The sequence below is a fragment of the Lycium ferocissimum genome, chromosome 5, assembly GCF_029784015.1.
Source record: "Lycium ferocissimum isolate CSIRO_LF1 chromosome 5, AGI_CSIRO_Lferr_CH_V1, whole genome shotgun sequence".
NCBI classification, from domain to species: Eukaryota; Viridiplantae; Streptophyta; class Magnoliopsida; order Solanales; family Solanaceae; genus Lycium; species Lycium ferocissimum.
This window is the reverse complement of record NC_081346.1, coordinates 68,705,147-68,725,295: the sequence shown is the minus strand read 5'-3', so window position 1 is coordinate 68,725,295 and position 20,149 is coordinate 68,705,147. Positions and strand designations below refer to the sequence as shown.

The 20,149-nt window shown below is 36.7% G+C and overlaps 1 protein-coding gene, 1 non-coding gene and 2 pseudogenes across 2 annotated transcripts; 3 read left to right on the top strand and 1 right to left on the bottom strand.

The window, feature by feature from the left end:
* Nucleotides 1-10,100: 10,100 nt before the first annotated feature.
* On the top strand, nt 10,101-12,661 carry LOC132057189 (large ribosomal subunit protein uL23). The gene is made up of 3 exons (XM_059449665.1): nt 10,101-10,238; nt 11,724-12,087; nt 12,412-12,661. The coding sequence occupies exons 1-3, from the start codon at nt 10,226-10,228 to the stop codon at nt 12,494-12,496; spliced, it is 462 nt and encodes a 153-aa protein (XP_059305648.1). The 5' UTR covers nt 10,101-10,225; the 3' UTR covers nt 12,497-12,661.
* On the top strand, nt 11,449-11,569 carry LOC132058684 (small nucleolar RNA snoR83). The gene has a single exon (XR_009415400.1). It is a non-coding gene; the product is annotated as a small nucleolar RNA snoR83 (small nucleolar RNA).
* A 4,627-nt stretch (nt 12,662-17,288) lies between the features above and the next one.
* LOC132058501 (thaumatin-like protein) lies at nt 17,289-18,436 on the top strand (annotated as a pseudogene).
* Nucleotides 18,437-18,580: 144 nt separating this feature from the next.
* LOC132058587 (uncharacterized) lies at nt 18,581-20,049 on the bottom strand (annotated as a pseudogene).
* Nucleotides 20,050-20,149: the final 100 nt, after the last annotated feature.

Here is a 20,149-nt window from a genome sequence, read left to right as displayed (position 1 = left end):
GAGCCTTATTATAAATAAGACATGTCACTTTTCTCTGCAAAACCCTAATCAGCAGAGCAGCTATTTCTTTCAGGTATATACTTTTCTTCTCTGTAATAATAATCCCCAAACCCTAACTTATACCTTCATGGTAGGTTGAGGACCAAAGATCTTCTCATTAAATGGGGGATCCTTGTTACTGTCAATTGCATTTTTTGCTCAAGTGTCCCGGAAACTGCTACTCATCTTTATTTTGAGTGTTCTTACACTTGTACTATCTGGAGAAAAGTACTTGAGTGGAGAACTAGAAGAGGACAATTTTGAACTGCCTACAAGGCTGATACATTGTCTACTGCAAGCGTATAAAGTTGTATATTGTTGTATAATGTTGTATACCGTGAAAAAGTGGTTGCGCGATGTAATTTAAAAATATATCTACGCGAATATAATTTTGTATGCTGGATTATACATTATTGAAAATTTCCCTACATTAATTAGAATGTTTCGTTTTTCTGATTTGATTCTATATATATTATTGTTTTATTAAAATACAAAATGTTAGATAAATAAATTGAAACTAAATAGATCAATGAAAGAAGAATCAAAATAGAATTAATTGAGATGGATCTTATACCTGCATTATACCTGCATTAATTAACTAATATATATCCTGGTCTAATAAAAAAAATTCATGCAATTTCTAGAGTATATGACGATAATAGCAGAGCAGAAAACCACAAATTAAATAACAATATATTAATCTTGATAAATAATTTTAAGTATTATGTTTATTTTTTCGTCGATTTTTTTTTATCTCTATTAGGCTAATGAACTTTACACCTTAAGTCCATTTCTTAAAAGAAATTCATAAATTCAAACCCATTTATTCAAAGAACAACTATGAGATTTACCTAAATAAAGCTGTATTTCTTATAAACTTTGTTCACTTGATTAAAGCTTATAGATCTTAAGACACTTTCTTCATAATCCAAGAAAAGTGTAGCTCCCACAATAAAATGGTAATAACTAATAATAAGTTGAAAAGGGATGGAGAATTATTTCCTAGTCGTAGGAAAAAAATGGAAGAGAGGAATACCATTAAGTTTTTTAAAAACCAAAAAATCTATGCAAACCGAACCGAACCGACAACAAGCAAATCGATAGATATTTATTATGTTTGGTTTAGTTTAATTTCAATAATTAAAAATTGACTAAATTAATTTGGTTTTGGTTCCAACCAAAAACCGACCCATGAACACCCCAAGTTACTAATAGCATATTTGGCCAGATTTCCCAAGGCCCAAAATATATTTTTTATTTGAGGTTTTTGGACAAAAAAAGTGTTTTTAAGAGGCATCAGAAACAACTTTTATACTATTAGATAACAATCTATACTGTCGACAACAATTTATAAATTTCTTCTTTTTCTCAAAACCAGAAGCAAAAAAAATATTTTGTCAAGACAAAAGTATTTTATCATAAATTTATATTCAGCAAACTATCCCTCTCTCCTGGGTTCGCTCATGCGCTGTCCATGGGGAAGAGGACGCGAAATCCATCACTGAAAGCACTACAAGCTCAGGAATTTGTTGCAATTGGAATGGGGAAACAGAAGAAGAAGGGGACAATGCAAAAATCAGTGCAATTGATGGCAGAAATTGGGAAAGAAACACCAAATACATCACCTAATCAAGTGAGGAAGGTGGTTCAGGAAGTGAGCAGAGCTCAATCTGGGTTCGACTAATAGGATTCCTACGAAGGATTCGGTCCAAATACAACTTGCAGATGCTGGGTCTAAACCACAACAGGCTGATTGGGAGGCATTGGCCCCTGCTTCCAGTAACAATAGTAAAGTTTCACGGGCAAAAGAGGTTGAGGAGGTACATGAGGTGGAGAAAAAGGTTCGATATGGGATAATTTTGATATTGCAAAGGTCTGGGTTCAAACTGGAGTATGTAGCGCCTGAAAAACAGGGCGAGTCCTCGATTTGTGAAATTGAATTGGAAGATATTAGTACAGAATTTGCATATTGGAAGAATGCTGTCGTATGTTATGTACTGGAGGCTTTTCCTCCATTTTTTGTGTTGAGTGGGTATATACAATGAATGTGGGGTAAGCATGGTATCAGTAAGGTGTCAATGCTAAAAAATGGGATTGTGCTGGTTAGGTTTGACACAATTGTGAGGAAGAATGAAGTGATTCAAGGTGGGATTTACCACTTTGATAATAGACCCTTTATTGTCAAGGCATGGGAACCAGAAATGGAATTCAAGAGAAGCTTTGTCTGTTGTGCCAATGCTGGTGAAACTACCGGAGCCTTGAATTCAAGTATCGAGTCCAAAAGACTAAGCAAGGGAAGGCTAATTGGAAAGCCCATTATGGTGGACCGAACACGAAAAAAGAAGGGATTGAGCTTTGCAAAGGCTTGTTGGTGGAAGTGGATGTAGATTCAATGTTGCCAGATAAAATCTTCTTCAGGAATGAGAGAGGTAATCTGGTGGAACAACTAGTAAAGTACGATTGGAAGCCGGATTTGTGTACTTTCTGCCATAAATATGGGCATCTTGAGGACCAATGCAGGAAGAAGCAAGTGTAGGAGAACAATCAAAGAGGGATCACGAGGGGAATGAAAAAAATCCCAAAAATGAAGTGTAAGTTGCTACTCAACACGCAGTTTGGAGATTCTGAGAGGCAGGCCCAGGAGTGGGAATACAATACAAAATAATGGAAGGCAACAAGTGGATCCAGAGGGAAATCAGCACAAGGATAAACAAAGGGATAAAGCTAAAGCAATAGGAAAAACTACAGGGTGAGTAACACCACTAAACCCTGTAAGAAATCAGAACAAACAACAGGAACAAGGTGTAGGGCCAAAAAATTCTTTCACTGTGTTGGGAAGGCAAGAAGTTAGTGTTACAAATCAACTTAGGAGTCCACCTATGAAAGGGGGAGGCAATGATGCATCTTCCCCTAATCATGGATAATAACATTATGTGCTGGAATGTTAGGGGTATGAATGCCCTTAACAAACAAAAGGAGGTCAAACTCCTTTGTTCTCAGGAAAATATTGGGTTGGTTGGTTTTGTAGAAACAAAAATAAAGGAAAACAGAATTGAACAGGTAGCTAGTAGACTGTTTAGTAGTTGGGGTTTGATAACTAACCTTGGTCAACATCTTAATGGAGAATTTGGATAACTTAGAGGCCTGATTACTTCCAAGTAACACTAAAGAGTAGCACAACTCAGGCAATTACTTGTGAGGTTGTCCACATAGCCTTACAAATAACTTTTCTAATGACTATAGTCTATGCTTTTAATACTAGGGAAGAGAGGAGATCTTTATGGAGTTATTTGGAGGGTGTGCATAGCGGAGTCACTCAACTGTGGGTGCTCATGGGTGATTTTAATGCAGTACTGAATATGGATGACAGAATAGGTGGATCACCAATTAGTATGGCTGAAGTGTATGAGTTTCATGACTGTGTTGAAGCATGTGGTCTAATGGAACTCCCATCTCGGGGAAGTAGATACACATGGAGTGATAAGCATGGGGATAATAGAATTTACTCTAAGATATATTGGGGATTTGTCAATACTGATTAGCTTAATGTACTGCCAGACTTTATAGCAAAATTTCTGCCTGAAGGGATTAGTGATCATTGCCCTATGAAACTAACCCTTCTAAATGCATCAAGAAGACAAAGAAGACCATTTAAGTACTGCAATGTTTGGGCCAGTCATCCACTGTTCCTAAATAAGGTGAAGGAAGGATGGGAGCAGGAGATTGTAGGATGTAGCATGCTTAAAGTGGTGAAGAAATTAAAGTAGTTAAAGAAGAACCTCATAGAACTAAATAGAAAACACTTTAGGATCATCTTGGTAGACGGATATGAGGATAGAGCGACCTTTGAACCTAGCGCTAATGAGAAGCATTACTTGTTGAATCTAAGTGATTCAACTTTGCAAAGAACAAAGTAGGGGTGGGCGTTCGGTTTTTCGGTTCGGTTTTTTCAAACTTCGGTTCGTTTTTTCGGTTTCGGTTTTTTGAAAGTGGACACCGAACACCGCACCGAATTAGTTCGATTCGGTTCGATTTTTTGAAGTTCGGTTTCGGTTTTTTTAATTCGGTTTACGCTTGTAAAAATAGTTAAAGTCAAGATAAAAACAGTTTGAAGTAATTACTTCTTACTTCCAATTTAAAATGCATTGTATCTTTTCTTTAATTATTTAAGCCAATATTAGATCATATTAAGCAGGTATATTCAAGTTTGATGCTAATCACCTTCAATACCCTTGTAGAGGAGGAGATATACCACCAAATAATGTGCTTCTTTTAGGACTAGATTAGCCTTAAGCAAGGCATCACAAAGCAAGTGAATTTAAATTAAGATGACTCAATCTAATGCCTCGGTAATATTGGTGGCATGTTGGATGAAAATTTTAAAAAGCCAAACTTAAACAACGATGCAATAGCATTAGCATGACCTTAAACTTTACAAAATCGGTAACTTATGGTTTCTTGCCATAAATCTTGATAAGTCGCTGCGGCTTGACAAAACACGAAAACAATTTGATTGTAAAATCATGTTGTAAAATTTAAACAAAGCGTAGCAATAGCATTATTGTGTGACCTTAAACTTTACAAAATCGGTAGCTTATGCTATTTGCCATAAACATAGCGATGCAATGACAACAAAACATGAAAACAATTTCAGTTGTAAAAATCATGTTGTAAAATTTGGGTTTAACCGAAAAACCGAAAAACCAAAACCGAACACCGAATTTGTTATTTAAAAAAATCGGAACCGAACCGAAACACCGAAAATTGAAAAATCGAATCCATTCGGTTCGGTCCGATTTTTCGATTTTCGGTGTTTATGCCCACCCCTAGAACAAAGAGGGAGCAATGTTAGAAATTCAGAAGAACTTTTTATTTGGCTGAAGTGTATTTACAACAGAGAAGTAAAGCCACATGGATTAAATTGGGTGATGACTATACAAAATATTTTTTTCTCTGTAATTAAACACAGGAAACTACAACAAGCTATTCTATAACTGAAGGACAAAAATGGTTACATGCTTTGATGTTTGTCATTGCGAGATGCAGTAGACTATTATAAAAACTTGCTGGGAAAAAAGGAAAGGGACAGAACCACAGCTTATAGTAGTCTTCTTAATAATGGCTACATACTGTCAATTGAGGATCAAATGAAACTGATTCAACCTTACCTTGCAATTGAAGTACAGAAAGAAATGTTTAGCATAGATAAGAACAAGAGCCCAGGTCCAGATGGTTATAGTAGTGGATTCTTTCAAGACTCATGGGAGATCATATGTGAGGAAGTAACTACAGCAGTACTGGATTTCATGGGAAATAGGAAGTTGCTCAAACAACTCAATTCTACTATCATAACACTGATCCCTACGGTACAAATCCCACAAGATGCTAGCCAATTTCGACCTATATCATGTTGTAATACCCTGTACAAATACATTTCCAAGTTAATATGCCATAGATTGAAGAGAGTATTGTCATTAGTGATAAGTGACAATCAGACAGCCTTTGTTAAAGGAAGATCCCTAATCCATAATATTTTAATATGTCATGATCTGTTGAGACACTACAATAGGAAGACAACACCTAGATGCATATGATATGGTAAGCTGGGACTTTATAGAGGAAGCACTAAAGGGGTATGGATTTCCTAGCTCATTTGTTCAGATGGTGATGATATGTGTATCCTCAAAAAAATTCACAGTAAAAGTCAATGGAGATGGGTATGGATATTTCGAGAGGAGAAGAGGGTTGAGGCAAGGGAACCCATGTCCCCCTTGCTATTTGTGCTTGTTATAGAGTATTTGACTAGAACATTGAGGAAGACGAGTGAAATGAAAGACTTCAGATTTCACCCCATGTGCAAAAACACAAAATTGACTCACTTAATCCTTGTGGATGACTTAATGATATTCTGCGAAGTTAATTTGGGGTCAATAACAAGGGTGATGAAGGCTATACAACACTTTAGTCAGGTGGCATGATTGGTGGCAAACATGGAGAAATCTAACATCTTCCTAGCTGGAATAGAAGAGGATATGCAAAAGAGGATTCGACATGCACGGGATTCTAAAAGGAACAACTATAAGATATTTGGGCTTACATTTGGCATCAAAGAAATGGAGCAAAATTGAGTGTTTTCAACTGGTAGAAAAGATAACAGCTAGGATTAACAGTGGATACTCAAAGACACTATCCTATGCGGGCATATTACAGATCATCAATGCTGTGTTTTTTTCCAAATACAATTTCTGGGGCGCTGTATTTATACTACCCCAGAGTGTTTTGAAGGAAGTGGACAGGAAGTGTAGAGACTACTTATGGGGAAGTAATGATGAAAAAAGGAAAGTAGCCTTTGGTAGCTTAGGATGCATTATGTGTACCTAAGAAATATGGTGGATTGAATATCAAAAGTTGCAGTAAATGGAACTTGGCTTCAGTGGGAAAGTTGTTATGGCAAGTAGCAACTAAAAAGATGTGTTATGGGTGAAATGGGTTAATTCAGTGTATATGAAAGGCACAGGTGATGTATGGAATCATGTGGTTCTCTAAGATTATAGTTGGTACTGGAAGAAGTTGAACTCTATCAAATCATTGATGATCAATTAGTACTCTAGAGGACAGTATAAACTGGCACCTAAAGGTGAGTATTCAGTAAGCTGTAGCTATGCAACTATCTTTGGGCACCATGACTAATTTGAAGGAAGCTGATTTAATATGGAGCTCTGTGTTGCTGCCAAGACAAAGGGTAGTAGTGTGGATTGTCTACAAAGATAGGCTACTAACAAAAGAAAGGATGACTAGATTGAATATGAAAGTTGATGATAGTTGTTGTTGTCTGTGTAATGCCCAGGTCGATGAGACACACAACCATTTGTTTGCTGATTGTAGATGGATTACTAAGGTGAGAATTGATCTCTCCAGCTGGTGTGGAGTACAGATCAGGAAGGCAAAGGCAATGCAAGTGCTGCAGTGGCTGAAGAGTAGAAAGTGGAAGCAACTTAAGAAGGAAGTGATAGCAAGCGTATGGGATGAAATGATATACTACACATGGCAGGCTAGGAACCGGAAGGTCTTCAAGAGCAAAACTATAAATACTGGTTTTGTAGTTACTCAGCTACAAAAAGAAATTAGAGAAAGAATAGAATGGCTTAGGAATTCAAGGAAGGCTAGAAGATGCCAATACCTAATAGGAAAACTTTGTAACTAGTGGAGTGGGATGTCTGTTTTTGTTTCTGTTGAGATCTAGCCTCTTCCTAGAAGATGGCTAAGGTTCTGGATGCTCTTTATTCTGTATTACTTTTGATGTTTAATGGTAATAATTCACAGTTTATTGCCAAAAAAAAAAAAAACAAAAAAAACTATCCCTCATTGATTCAAAACATGTATCTTTCAATTAAACACAATTTTTTTCTTTTGGTTCCATAGTGTTTTTTTTCTTTTTCTTTTAGTCTCTCTCTCTCTCTCTCTTTTTTTTTTTTTTTTTTAATCTCTGTCTTTTCTTTTTTCTCGTTGAAGTAGTTCATCATGTATATATAAATACTAGTTACTTCTCTCCGCACAAACTTTTTCTTCTTTTGGTTTCCACCGTGTTTTTTCCTTTTAGCCTCTTTTTAATCTCTTTTTCCTCTTTGGAATAGTTCATCAACTATATATAAATACGAGTTACTTATCTCCCCTTTTCATCTACTTCTCCTCTCCCTCTTCGAAACAATAAAGTATTGCTAGAAAAAATACAAGTTAATACTTTTCGCATAACTTCAAAGGCTTTCGTAATAAGCATTTAACATAATTTTTCTTTGTAAGTATAATGTGCCATGTTATTTACCTTTTCCGTAATTTGACACTCGAAAACTTTTTTTGAAAAGATTGGCCAAACACATCAATTACTACCGGGTCTCAATTTAAGTATCTTAGTTTGATCGGACACAAAGTTTAAGAAATAAAAAAGTACTTTTGAATCTTGTGATCATTGATTAAATATGCGTGTAATATACTAAAATGTAATTTGAATATTCTGTTCTTAAACTTGCCATGTACGATGTTTGATTTGTCAATTTACTAAATATAGAAAGAGATACTATTTTTGGGATATATCAAAAAGAAAAGTAAGATACTTAAATAATAAAACAGGGGCACGAAAAAGACACTCTCAAATGACTTGACCAAACACAAATTACTTTTAACCAAAAGTGTTTTTTCTAGAAAGCTATATATATATATATATATCTCAAAATAAACAAGTTTTACGGTTCGGCCAACCAGACTCTAAAATATTCACAAGCATGCCAAGAAAAAACTAGCCATCAAGACTGATTTTTACAATTTTTTGTGTTGTAAATGGGCCATTTGCACTTTGGTCCCTATTTTGTGCTCGTCTTTAATTTTTTCCCCTCAACGCCAACAGCTTTTTCGAGGGACATAAATTTATATTTTCGCATCATACTCTCTCTGTCCCAATTTATGCGATACACTTTCCTTTTTAGTCTGTCCCAAAAAGAATGATACATTTTTATATTTAGAAATAACTTAACTAAAAACTTCTCCTTCTAGAAGTTATGGCCCGCACCCTTAAAAAATTTATACCACGCTAGATATAAGTTCGATTTTGAAGGATAAAACTTTAAAGACCAGTCAATTTGAAGGACAAAAATTAAAAATCACCCATTTGAAGGGAGGCCAAACCGTTCAATTTCTTCATGTTAAATGGCATTTTTTTTGCGTGGATTGACCTTCATTTGGGGTGGTCTTTAATTTTTGTCCTTCAAATTGGTGGTATTTAAGTTTTGCCCTTCGCCTAATACCCCAACATTGTAGGTTCGAACCTCAGCTCATAAAAAAAATAAAATCCGCAAGGCAGAATTTTGCAAAATTTTGTCCATGCAAATTTTGCCTTAAGGCAGAGTTTTGCACTCTGCCTTGCTAATCCAAACTCTACCTAACGATTTTTTTTGTAAATTTTTTACTGAGCGGTGGTTCAAACCCTAAACCAAAATTTTTTTAGCGAAGGGCAAAAATTAAAGACCACTAATTTGAGGGATTAAAAATTAAAGACTACCCCCAGCGAAGGACAATCCTGCAAATTGCTCGTTAAATGGTAGTCTTTCATCTGGGCTTTTGGTTAAAACAACCGAACATATGGGCCTCGAGCATTTGCATAAATTAAGCTTTCAATAGTTACTTCTAGCTGAGCCCTATTATAAATAAGGCATGCTAGTTCTCTCAACCAAAACCCCAACTGGAAATGCGAACAATTATTGCGTTTATATGTATAAAATAATGTATCGTTGCACTTTGAGAAAAGACATTTTTTCACCCATGAAATTGCACCGAAAAATCACTTTAACAATTAAATTTTACTTGTAATTATTTACCCCCCTAAAGTGAGTTTTCGGTACAAGTTTAGGGGTAAACATGTGTCTTTTCTCTTGCACTACACCCCTATTTTGTGCCAGTCTTTAATTTTTGTACCTCATAACAGATATTGTATAATTTTTTCGCGGGACATAAGTTCATATTTTTGGACCATAATATTCACAAGTTATGTCCCGCACCTTTAAAAAAGGGATAATTTCAATGATATACAAGCCAACATCAAATATTCCATCCATGTAGCCATAATTTTAATTTACATCCGCATAGCTAACTTTTTTCCTCGCAACAGTGTTTATATACACGATATACAACATTACACACTTACTGTACACAATGTATCAAACTTAAATAAAAATGTATAAAAGGGTCATCTCGGTTAAATATTTTATTCAAATAGACATAGAGTGTTATTTTTCCCTTTAAAGAACTTATGTCCAGTTCGATTTTGAAGAACAAAATTAAAGACCAGTCCATTTTGAAGGTCAGTTCGTGCAATTTCATCCCCCCCTAAATAGGAGTCTTTTATGGGCTTTTGGTTATAACAACCGTACATGGGCCCTATTATTTTGCTGAAATTGGGCTTTAAACATTTTACTTCTAACTAAGCCCTATTATAAATACGATAAGTTAGTTCTCTTTGCAAAACCCTAATCAGCAGAGCAACTGTGTCTCTCAGGTATATACTCCTCTTCTCTGTTATAATTCTCAAACCCTAATTTCATAAAACCCTAAATTTTAGACCTGTTCTTTTAATTTTATTTATTTGTAGGTAAGGTTGGTGAACTTGTTGTAGGGTTTCAGAATTGTATCTAATCAAATGGCTCCTAAAGGTACATTTATTACTTTTTTTTTTTTTTTTGAGACTAGTTTAAGAATATGTGATGTGTATGGTTATTATGTTGTTGGAAATGTGAAAAGTTGTTGTCTTTATGTGTGTAATGATTTTGTTATCTGTGCTGTTTTTTGTTATATAATTGTTGTTGATAAAATTTCATTATTTCTGTTATATTTATGGCAAGGGCATGAATATTTTGAGGATTAGTAAAAAGACTATATTTGTCAACCAAAAGAATATGTACTGAGTATGTCTATTATGTTGTTGGAAATGTGAAAAAATGTTGTCTTTATGTGTGCAGATTTATAACTAATTATTGGAGTTAGCTCTAATCTATGATATTCTTTGTGATAATATTGGTGTTTGGTTAGACTTTTGAACAAAGATTTCAGCTTTTCTGTTATTATTTCTTGTAAGGGCATGAATATACTGAGGATTTGTATCCTTTGTTAGGGGTAGTAGTTTTACTGCTGTGAGGTTAAGAGTAATGTACTGCTTTGACAAAGATTTCGGTGTTTTTATTAGTATTTATGTCAATGGCATGAATGCACCAAGGGTTTGTATCTTTTTCAAAGTAGTAGTAGTAGTTTTAGTGTTGTGAGTTTGAGTAATGTAATAAGATAATGCTTGGTTGAAGCTGTTAAAACCTTTTCTTTTGATGTTGTTTTGGGTGTGCGGGTGGGAAATGGAGTTGAGTTCTTTTGGTGAATACACTTATTGCATGATGTTTTGTTGCACTTTGTTGAAATATTAGAAAACCTGTTATGAGTTGTTTTGTTTTAAACTGGAGCTTTAATATTTGTCGAAGCCTGAAAAAATTGGAGAGAGACAGGCCTAAGTATAGGGGGCTTGTATAATTTGTGCGTTTCTGGAATTTCTTTGGATTAATAGTATAATTCCGTTGATTATTGTTGTCTATGGAAAACTGGAATCTTAGTAGTTTTCAGAAACTTGAGAAATGAGAAACTATTATTTTTAGATAGATTTTTGCAATTTTTAGAATTTCCTTTTTGTTTGAGAAAGAAATTATTTATTAGGCTTGAATTATTTTGCTTGGCTCGCTTAATACTTTCAATGATGGAATCACTAGGGTTAGATAAGAGTCAATATTCCGATTTTGGGAGATTCTAACATCTCTCTACCTAAAGGCTTTAGAAAAGGAGGTAATTCATTTAAGACTAGGACAAAAACATAGTGCCTTCATAATCCCAAATAAACTACTCTCTGTTTATTTGATTCATGGGAGGCATATATTGATATTGGGAGTTCGCTGGTAACACCTTTATTTTTCTAGGGGGTGTTTCAATAGTACCTCTCCATACACCTAAATTTATCTTTGTCCTGAAAAAAAAGACCAGGACAGAAAATTGATGTTAGGGTTGTGTAGATAATAATATGGGTTCTAAATAGGCTTGGAGGTAAATTCAATTATAGTACTTGTTAGTATTGATTTGAAGAGTAAAGGTTGATTTATTTGCAGCTGATTCCACCAAAAAGTCAGACCCTAAGGCTCAAGCCGTCAAAGCTGCCAAGGCTGTCAAGTCAGGATCAACCTTCAAGAAGAAGTCACAAAAGATTAGGACAAAAGTCACATTCCACCGCCCTAAGACTTTGAAGAAGGATAGAAATCCCAAGTATCCTCGTGTTAGTGCACCTGGAAGGAACAAACTTGACCAGTATGCTATTCTAAAGTATCCTCTGACCACCGAGTCTGCGATGAAGAAGATTGAAGACAACAACACCCTTGTTTTCATTGTGGACATCAAAGCTGATAAAAAGAAGATCAAGGATGCCGTGAAGAAGATGTATGACATTCAGACAAAGAAAATCAACACTTTGATCAGGTATGTTTTCTGTTGTACTGCTCTTTGCTCCATAACAGTCTTAAATGATAAATTTCAAAGGTTTATCATATATAGGTAGGAGTAAGGTCTGCGTACACTCTACCCTCCCCAGACCCCACGTTGTGGGATTCACTGGGTTGTTGTTGTTATCATATATGTGATACTTTGATATGAAAATTGGTTGTCATTGACCATCATGCCAATTGATAGCAGAATGTCAACCTGCTCGAGGACTATTATATTTCCTTCAATTGTATTTTCTGTTGTTCGGCATATTGCCATTGTTATTCCTTTCTAAGCTGCTTTCTTATGTTCCCTTTGCAGGCCTGATGGTACTAAGAAGGCATATGTTAGGTTGACTCCAGACTATGATGCTTTGGATGTTGCCAACAAAATCGGGATCATCTAAATTAGTCTACCTGTTTAGAATTTTATGAGAATTTAGAATATTTTGATTTGAGTTTCTGGAAACATTTGAATGGAAGTGCCTTGTTTTTTGAATTCTAAATTTTGCATTTCAAAGACGTGTTTTGTTCCATATTATAAGAGAAATGCTCTAATTTTGTTTCTTAAATTTTTTCTGAAGAGGTTTCCATGATCCTAAATCTCAAGAGTCGAAAGGGTCAAGAAGAATGTGAGCCTTGCATTGGCTCTACGCTTTTATTGATTCACTTTTTGGGTTGCATAATTGTTTGGATGAAAAGAAAACACGTTTTCATGTGTTATTTCTTGGTTTTTAAACTACATGCTAATGGAATAGTTATATGGATGTACTAAAGATCTTGAGGACTTTTTAGTGTCTTTGTATGGTTATTAGCGATTACTGTGCTCGTTATTGGTACAATCATCATGGAAGCTTTTGTACAACACAAGATAGCCTGCCATGCGGTATCAGTTAACCAATAATTGTGTAACTACATTTCAATGTCATTTAACCTCTGCTTTGAAGTGAGCAAAGAAGTGAAGATCTTTACTCACCAATTGTCCTCACGAGTCGCATCTTAATATTATGGGCATAACTTCACTAGACTCCTTTTAGCTGATTTTGGTAAGTTTTTATTGCAGCAAATTTCAGCACTTTGCAATTTCTTTTGGGGCAGAGTTTTGATCTCTGTTCAGATGCCACAGTATATGAGTCTTACTGCATCATTCGAGCCTATTATATTGGCTACAGGTGTAAACATTTTTCATGGGCCGATCATTTTATCAAAGACCTCTTTCACAACCGTTTAACTGATTGTAGCTGATCTTGCCTCTATGTCTCAAGAAACTTTACTACGTATAGCTTCAACATATTGTTGCAGTTCATTGATACATATGCTGCGGTACATAAAGAATTACAAGGTGGACAGGGAAGACAGCTTCGTTTTCCCTTCTGTGTTGTGTATGTGCGGGAAATTGAAGTTTTGAGCTGTCTATCAAAATTCTTTAAGAAAATCAGTTTCTTAAATCTCAGGCTTGCAGTCATGTCTCGTCTCCAGTAACAAATACATGAATTTTGCATTTGATTTCAGCCCAACTACAACCAGGGACCCTTTTCCCCTTATTTCATTCCTTACAATCGACATGCTCCGCCATTGCCATCTACCAGCAGCAGAGTGTGCATTCGAGAGCATCACATATGATGAAACATCGCTCTAAAGTCTTAACACCTTTTGGGCAGCATATTCCCCTAGCTTCGTGTTTGAGTGAATCTGGGAGCCTCTTAACAATGCCTTCCAAAAGCCTATACCTGGATCAAAGGGCAAATCATGAATAAATTTCTCAGATAGCAACTGTGTGCAGCAACATTCTAGATCATTGTTTTTTAAAAGAAAATGTATGTAAGAAGCAGTCAACATTAGAGGCAATCCACTGAATGAGAGTAATATAAAAGAAAAGCAAGGCATAAGGCATACATCACTGCTCTCTTTCCGCAAACAATCACCAGGATAAATAAGCACCAGTTCGTCATCCTTCGTTCTGTTTACAGTAATCACAGCCAAATTCTCTTCCCAGTCATCCAGCATGACATTAGCACCAAACTAGGATAAACAGAAGAAATCAAAATCAGGTAATAATCCAAAGAAAGTATTATCCTTAAATCTTCACCATGCAATAAACCAGGGAAGGAAACAACAGAAAGTCAAATATCTAGACATAATTCCCTCCAAAAGAAATGAGAAAACAAGAGAAAGTTATCCACTTATGATCTATGGTGTTACGTAATAAACAATCAAAATCAATATGTCAAGACATAACAAGAAGGGCTTCAAAATAACATTCACAAACAATCTAATGGTTAACGGTAGCTATTGAATCCTGCATGGTATTGTTTTTCTGCATACCTGACAGAACAATGCCCCCACCTATCTGCACATCTGACGCAACAATGCCCACACCTTTTTCTTTTTTCCTTTTTTGATAACAGTGGTGGCCAAGCCACCTTGTGCGCACCTAGGCTATTCCGTCGAGTAACTCTGTCCACCAAGGCTTAAGTAGATGAGAAGAAATTGCCCAGTGTTTTTTTGTCTCCGCTGGGAGTCTATGTTACTCGGACTCTTCACTTTAAGTGCAACACCCGTGTCGACACGACATGGGTGTGGGTGTGGGATCCGTACCCGATCTGGTCAACCGATTTTGGATACTTTGACCAAAATCGACGGAGAAATTGGGGACAGATTCAATGATTTCTTTAATCAAAACAAAAGCTAAGGTGAAATTGAAGAAAATGGATACCTTGTATCTAGAAATTTCTATGTCACTCTTTTTCCTTTTATCTCCTTCCTGGATTCTCCCCTTTATCAATATTTTTTCCTCAAGTTTTCCACATAATATCTCATAATTTAGGTTTTATAACTCTATTTTTAGATATTTGAATTTGTTTTAGCCGAATCCCCGCACCCATATCCATAACTGGATCCGTATCCCCGAATCCTAAAATTTAGATCATGAAGGATCCGACCTCTAGATCCTCACCCGTATCGGACACCTGCACCCGAGTCCGAGCAACTTAGCTGGGAGTTGAACCCGAATGCCACACTTAACTCATCTCCAACCAAACAGAAGTCCTTGGACTTCAAAAGAGCAGCCTTACTGAAATTCCAAGGATCAAAAAACACATAGCTAGGAATACAAGATACTTTAACTATAGAAGTTCTCTCCAAATAATGGGGGAGATCATGGATGGCTTTCAGCAAGTAATAGTGTGTGCCACCACTCACACACTACGTTCTTCGGCATACAATCATCGATGGGTACTTCACAAGGACGTTATGGTCAACTGTATCACCTAGGCCAAGCTGCAACAGAAAGGGAAAAGGTAAGACGGAACATGGATGTAATATTTGTGGAAGAGTAATAATCTCTTGCACACATGACCATACTTGTTGCATCCCCAGCTATAACTCTTTCTGTCCTCTAAAATTCAAAGCAAACGATATCTTTAGATTACTAATATATAGCAAACATATATATTAACATATAGTGGCTCCCTATTGTCCAACTCTTACTAAAGCTGATCGATTTAACACACATTTGATAGTGATCAACAGGTAATATGATGTATCACATGGTTAGGAAACAAGTATATTCAAACTCACTGTCAAAAGCATATTTGCGACTCATAAAATTTCAAGAAATTTCAATTACAAATACTAGCTAGTCACAGTTGGGCAAACAATTGCTTGTACTGAGTTACATTCCAATAACTAGGTCTGAAATTGAACTAAGTGAATTCAAATTGTCTTCAAAGAAAATAAAACTCAGGTTGTCCAGTGGATCAGAGACTGAAATGCACTTCATCTTCTTGATAGTCTCGACACTTACCTGTCATTATAGCACTATGACGAGCTCCACAAGACACTACCTTGGCATTCTAGTTTTCCAGTATTGAGGCATCCACAAGCCTAGGTCATGTGTGCAACAGAAATCTCCTGTTGAGTTTCTAGATCCCTCAAACAAAAAAGGTTTACAATAATGCAGCCGCTAAACTGCAAAAATGTAGGGAATTATATCGTCTAACTAATTGGCTGTCAGAATGATCTATTATCCCTCAAGTGTCTGGGTACATTTAAAAGCCATAACACCTGGTGGAAGTCTTCTTGGATTGCAATTTAAATCCCACTTCCTGGCACATCTCGTGGTACGACTATAGCCAAACTCTTAGATGAAATTATAATTCAGCCTTAATTAGATACTATTATTGGACATTGAAACTGTTGAGTCCACGGACAAAAAAAGAAGTGATAAATCTTGGACGCACCTCTGCATGGTCAGTGCCTGTGCCTAGACCCAATTGGCCAAACTGATTTCCCCCAAAAGTATAGACACGACCATGATCACATAAGCACAGAGAATGCCATAGTCCACCTGCCATGGCTTCTATTCTAGTGTTCAATAGAGAAGACACACAAGTTGGCCTCAGCACGTCATTTGTATCACCTAATCCACACTGAATACAAAGAATGAGACTAGAGGACTGACATAAAGAAAAGCAGTGAACTATGAACCAGGCACCAAAAGGTTGAAACTGCAGGTGCAAATTTTCCGGTGTTTTACATCAATTTTAAACAACATTACATCTGTCTGCTAGTTTGAAAAAAAAACCCTATCTAGACTCGAAGTCCTCGCACTGTGGTTCTATCAAGTCTAGCTAAAGAATGACCAACTTTATTACAGTTTCTGGTCATCCCAACGGTCTCTATTCATCGATCATCCGAATAAGAGCACACTCGTCATGAAATATGACATTGGCGGCGGAGGGAAGAAGGACCAAGGGGGTTCGTCCCCCTTCGGCAGAAAATTACACTGTTTATACATGGTTAAAATTATTTTTTATGTATATATAGTAGACGTTGAACCCCCTTTTGCTTCTTCTTGTGTTTACTTTTTCATATTTTGAACCCCCTTAGTGAAAATCCTGGCTCCGCCATAGTCGAACAATAAGCTAACTGCAACTTTGTACACAACTTGTCATGACTCTATTCAACAAATTAAGTAATTATTGCACGTAGTGTATGCGTATCGGACAAATTATCTGCTCAATAATCAACAGAACTCTAGCGTCTAATGAGTGAGTCAAGTTGACCCTTGCACACAAGTTAAGGTACTTAAGCATGTGAAGTAATTTATCTCCAAATCTCATTGATCTCTAGTGAGGTACAAGTCCTCCACTTGAAGCAATGCATATATGCCTTTGTCCCCAAAAGAAAGGTCAAAAAATTCTTTTGGTTATAACAAATTAAAAGCACACTCTCAAATAGAATGTTAAGTTTGTACTTAAACACCTTAATTGTCCAGAGATAAGCAGAAAGCTCTTCCACTTCCCCACTACTCAGTATACCTGAACTTCAACCTCTCAAAGTATCAAAATGCTGATTGTATTTGTATCTCATCTATTCTATGTATTCCTCTTTCTTGTCAGAACAAGTAATTCTTGACTCTTACTATTTCCTTACTTCCTTGTTTGTATGTACAACATTTTCTTGACTTGTTTTTTTTTTCTTTTTTCATGTGACCATTGTGAGTGCAGATGGGACACAACTTATTCTAATTAACAACTGCCGAAGAAGCATATGGCCTGGAATTCTCGGCAATACCGGGAAGATGACTCCTAAAGATGGTGGCTTTCATATGAGAAGTGGTGACGAAGTAGTCTTCGATGTGCCTAAGAAGTGGGCGGGTAGAATATGGGCCAGGCAGAATTGTCACTTCAATAACACTGGCCAAGGCTCGTGCGACACCGGAGACTGTGATGGCCAGTTAAAATGTCAGGGGCTAGGAGGTAAGGCCCCGGCTACTGTTGTGAAAATGACACTAGGCGCATCGACTTCGCCTTTGCATTTCTACGATGTGAGCTTAGTCGATGGCTTTAACGTGCCGGTTTCAATGAGACCTGTGGGTGGAGGAATAGGTTGTGGCGTGGCGGAATTTGATGTTGATCTGAATATATGTTGTCCATCTGCACTAGAAGTGAAGGTTGGTGGATAAGTGGTAGTGTGTAAGAGTGCTTGTTTGGCTATACAATCAGCCAAGTATTGCTGCACAGGAAAGTTTGAAGATCCCAAAACTTGCAAACCTACTATTTTTGCTCATGTGTTTAAGGCTATGTGCCCTAAGGCTTATAGTTATGCATTTGATGAGTCTTTTAGACTAAACAGATGTAGGGCTTCAAGGTATGTCATTATTTTTTGCCCTCCCAAATAAGAGTTTCGAGAATCTGTATACAATTTTCCTGTACCTTAGGATTGAATGGAAACACATGTCCATCTAGAGGCACTTTGTTGTCCCAACTCATGTAATTCAGTTCTTACAGAAAATTAATTGAAAGCCAATGAACAGCAATATTAGTACTAGTTAGATTCCCACATGTAAAAACACATCCAACAGTTGATGTTCTAAATATACTATAACCAAAAAATACAACATTACACGAAAATCTCAGTTAAACAGCAGAGGAAAAGAAGAAAAATTGGAAGGATGACATGATGGAGAGGAAAGATGATAAATTATCCAGAAAACACTAGGCATCTAAGGTAGAGAGTATCTATAGTATCACAAGACGTATTAAACCAAAGAACCTGGTATCGCCTAAACATGTACATCATCATGCAGAGGTGTCTCTATTTTCTTCCCCAGCCATGGCTCCGCTGGTGCTACTATTATGCGCAGGAGGATCGTGTGAAGGTGGACCTAGGCCTAGCAATAAAGGAGCCTGTTTCTTTTCACTACTTGGCTTAGTATCCTCGTTCCTATTCGGAGCAAAAGCTCTCAGAACTGGTTCGAAATGCTTACTGGCAACATCAGGTGGTAATGCATCCTCTCCGGGGAGAACAACTAGGCCTTTCTCTCTAACAGAAGAAGGCTCATTGTAGCAGGTACTCCAGAGGGAATCTACAAGCTGCTTCTCTTCTTTGGCAGCACCAAGATCTTCAGCTGACACAGAGGAAATCCGGTTGATTCGGTTCTCAAGTATTTATTTGAGTTTCTCATTTTCTTCATTTGATGAGGAGCCAGCAACCTCTCCTGTCCTATCTTTGGCAAGCTCAAGAAGTCCTCGTAGGGCACCCTCTCGCACTTCTCCATCCTCACTAGAGGCTAGATGCGTCAAAAATAGGGGAAATCTTAGCTCAGTCACTACATTGCAGTCTGAATGATTCTCATTAAGTAAATAATGGATCACATTAAGGGCTTTCCTGCAAAAGAAAAAAACAATACCTATTAGAAAGAAAATATAAGAGAGATCGCTTTATTCATGGTTGATTCAGAAACATCTGGAACATGATATAGCGACAATAGTACCTTTGAAACCTCACACTCTCAGAACTCAAAGCATCTCTTAAACCTGCATAACCATTTGCGAGACGAAAAGCAGCAATGGCAGGCTTGTTGTGCCTGATTAAAGCTGGAATAAAGGAAAAAAACAAAAAGCTAATTGATCAGCGCTATTGGAAAACAGATGACATGACAACTAAAATTAAAGGACTCAATTAAGTAATGAATCATTAATCAACAGGAAAAGTACCCACATGAGATTGCACCAAGAGCTTTAGTGCGAGCGGTAACATCAGCATCTGAGGTGAAATTTGAGAGAAGAGGTTCTAGGCCATTAGCTTCCATTACCGGTTGTTGGCTCTTTGGATTGTTCTGAACAATCGTACTTACGACTTCTGCCACTTTGGCTCTAATGTTAGCATGGGAGTTCTTTAAGTAACCGAGAAGAGGCACCAATCCACCAATTGAGTGCAGATCTGCCAAATTAACAATGAAAGGAGCGAGCAATATGAGATTAAAACTTCTTATAATGGAAATAGCACATAATTAACCATCAAAGACTCCAACAAAATATGACAAGAAAAGGGGAGTAAAGAGAACAACAGCCCCAAGAAATGGGGACGGGGAGGACACAAGCAACTCCAGGAGTTAATAGTAAGGAAATAGCTATGAGCCAGTAACACTAACATTATATGAGTCTAACTGCATTCTTTGAGCCTATTAGATTGGCTACAGCTGACAGCATCTTTCATGGCACTGAAGCACCCGTGTGCCTGTGGCATAATCATTCATCAAGACCATAATACAT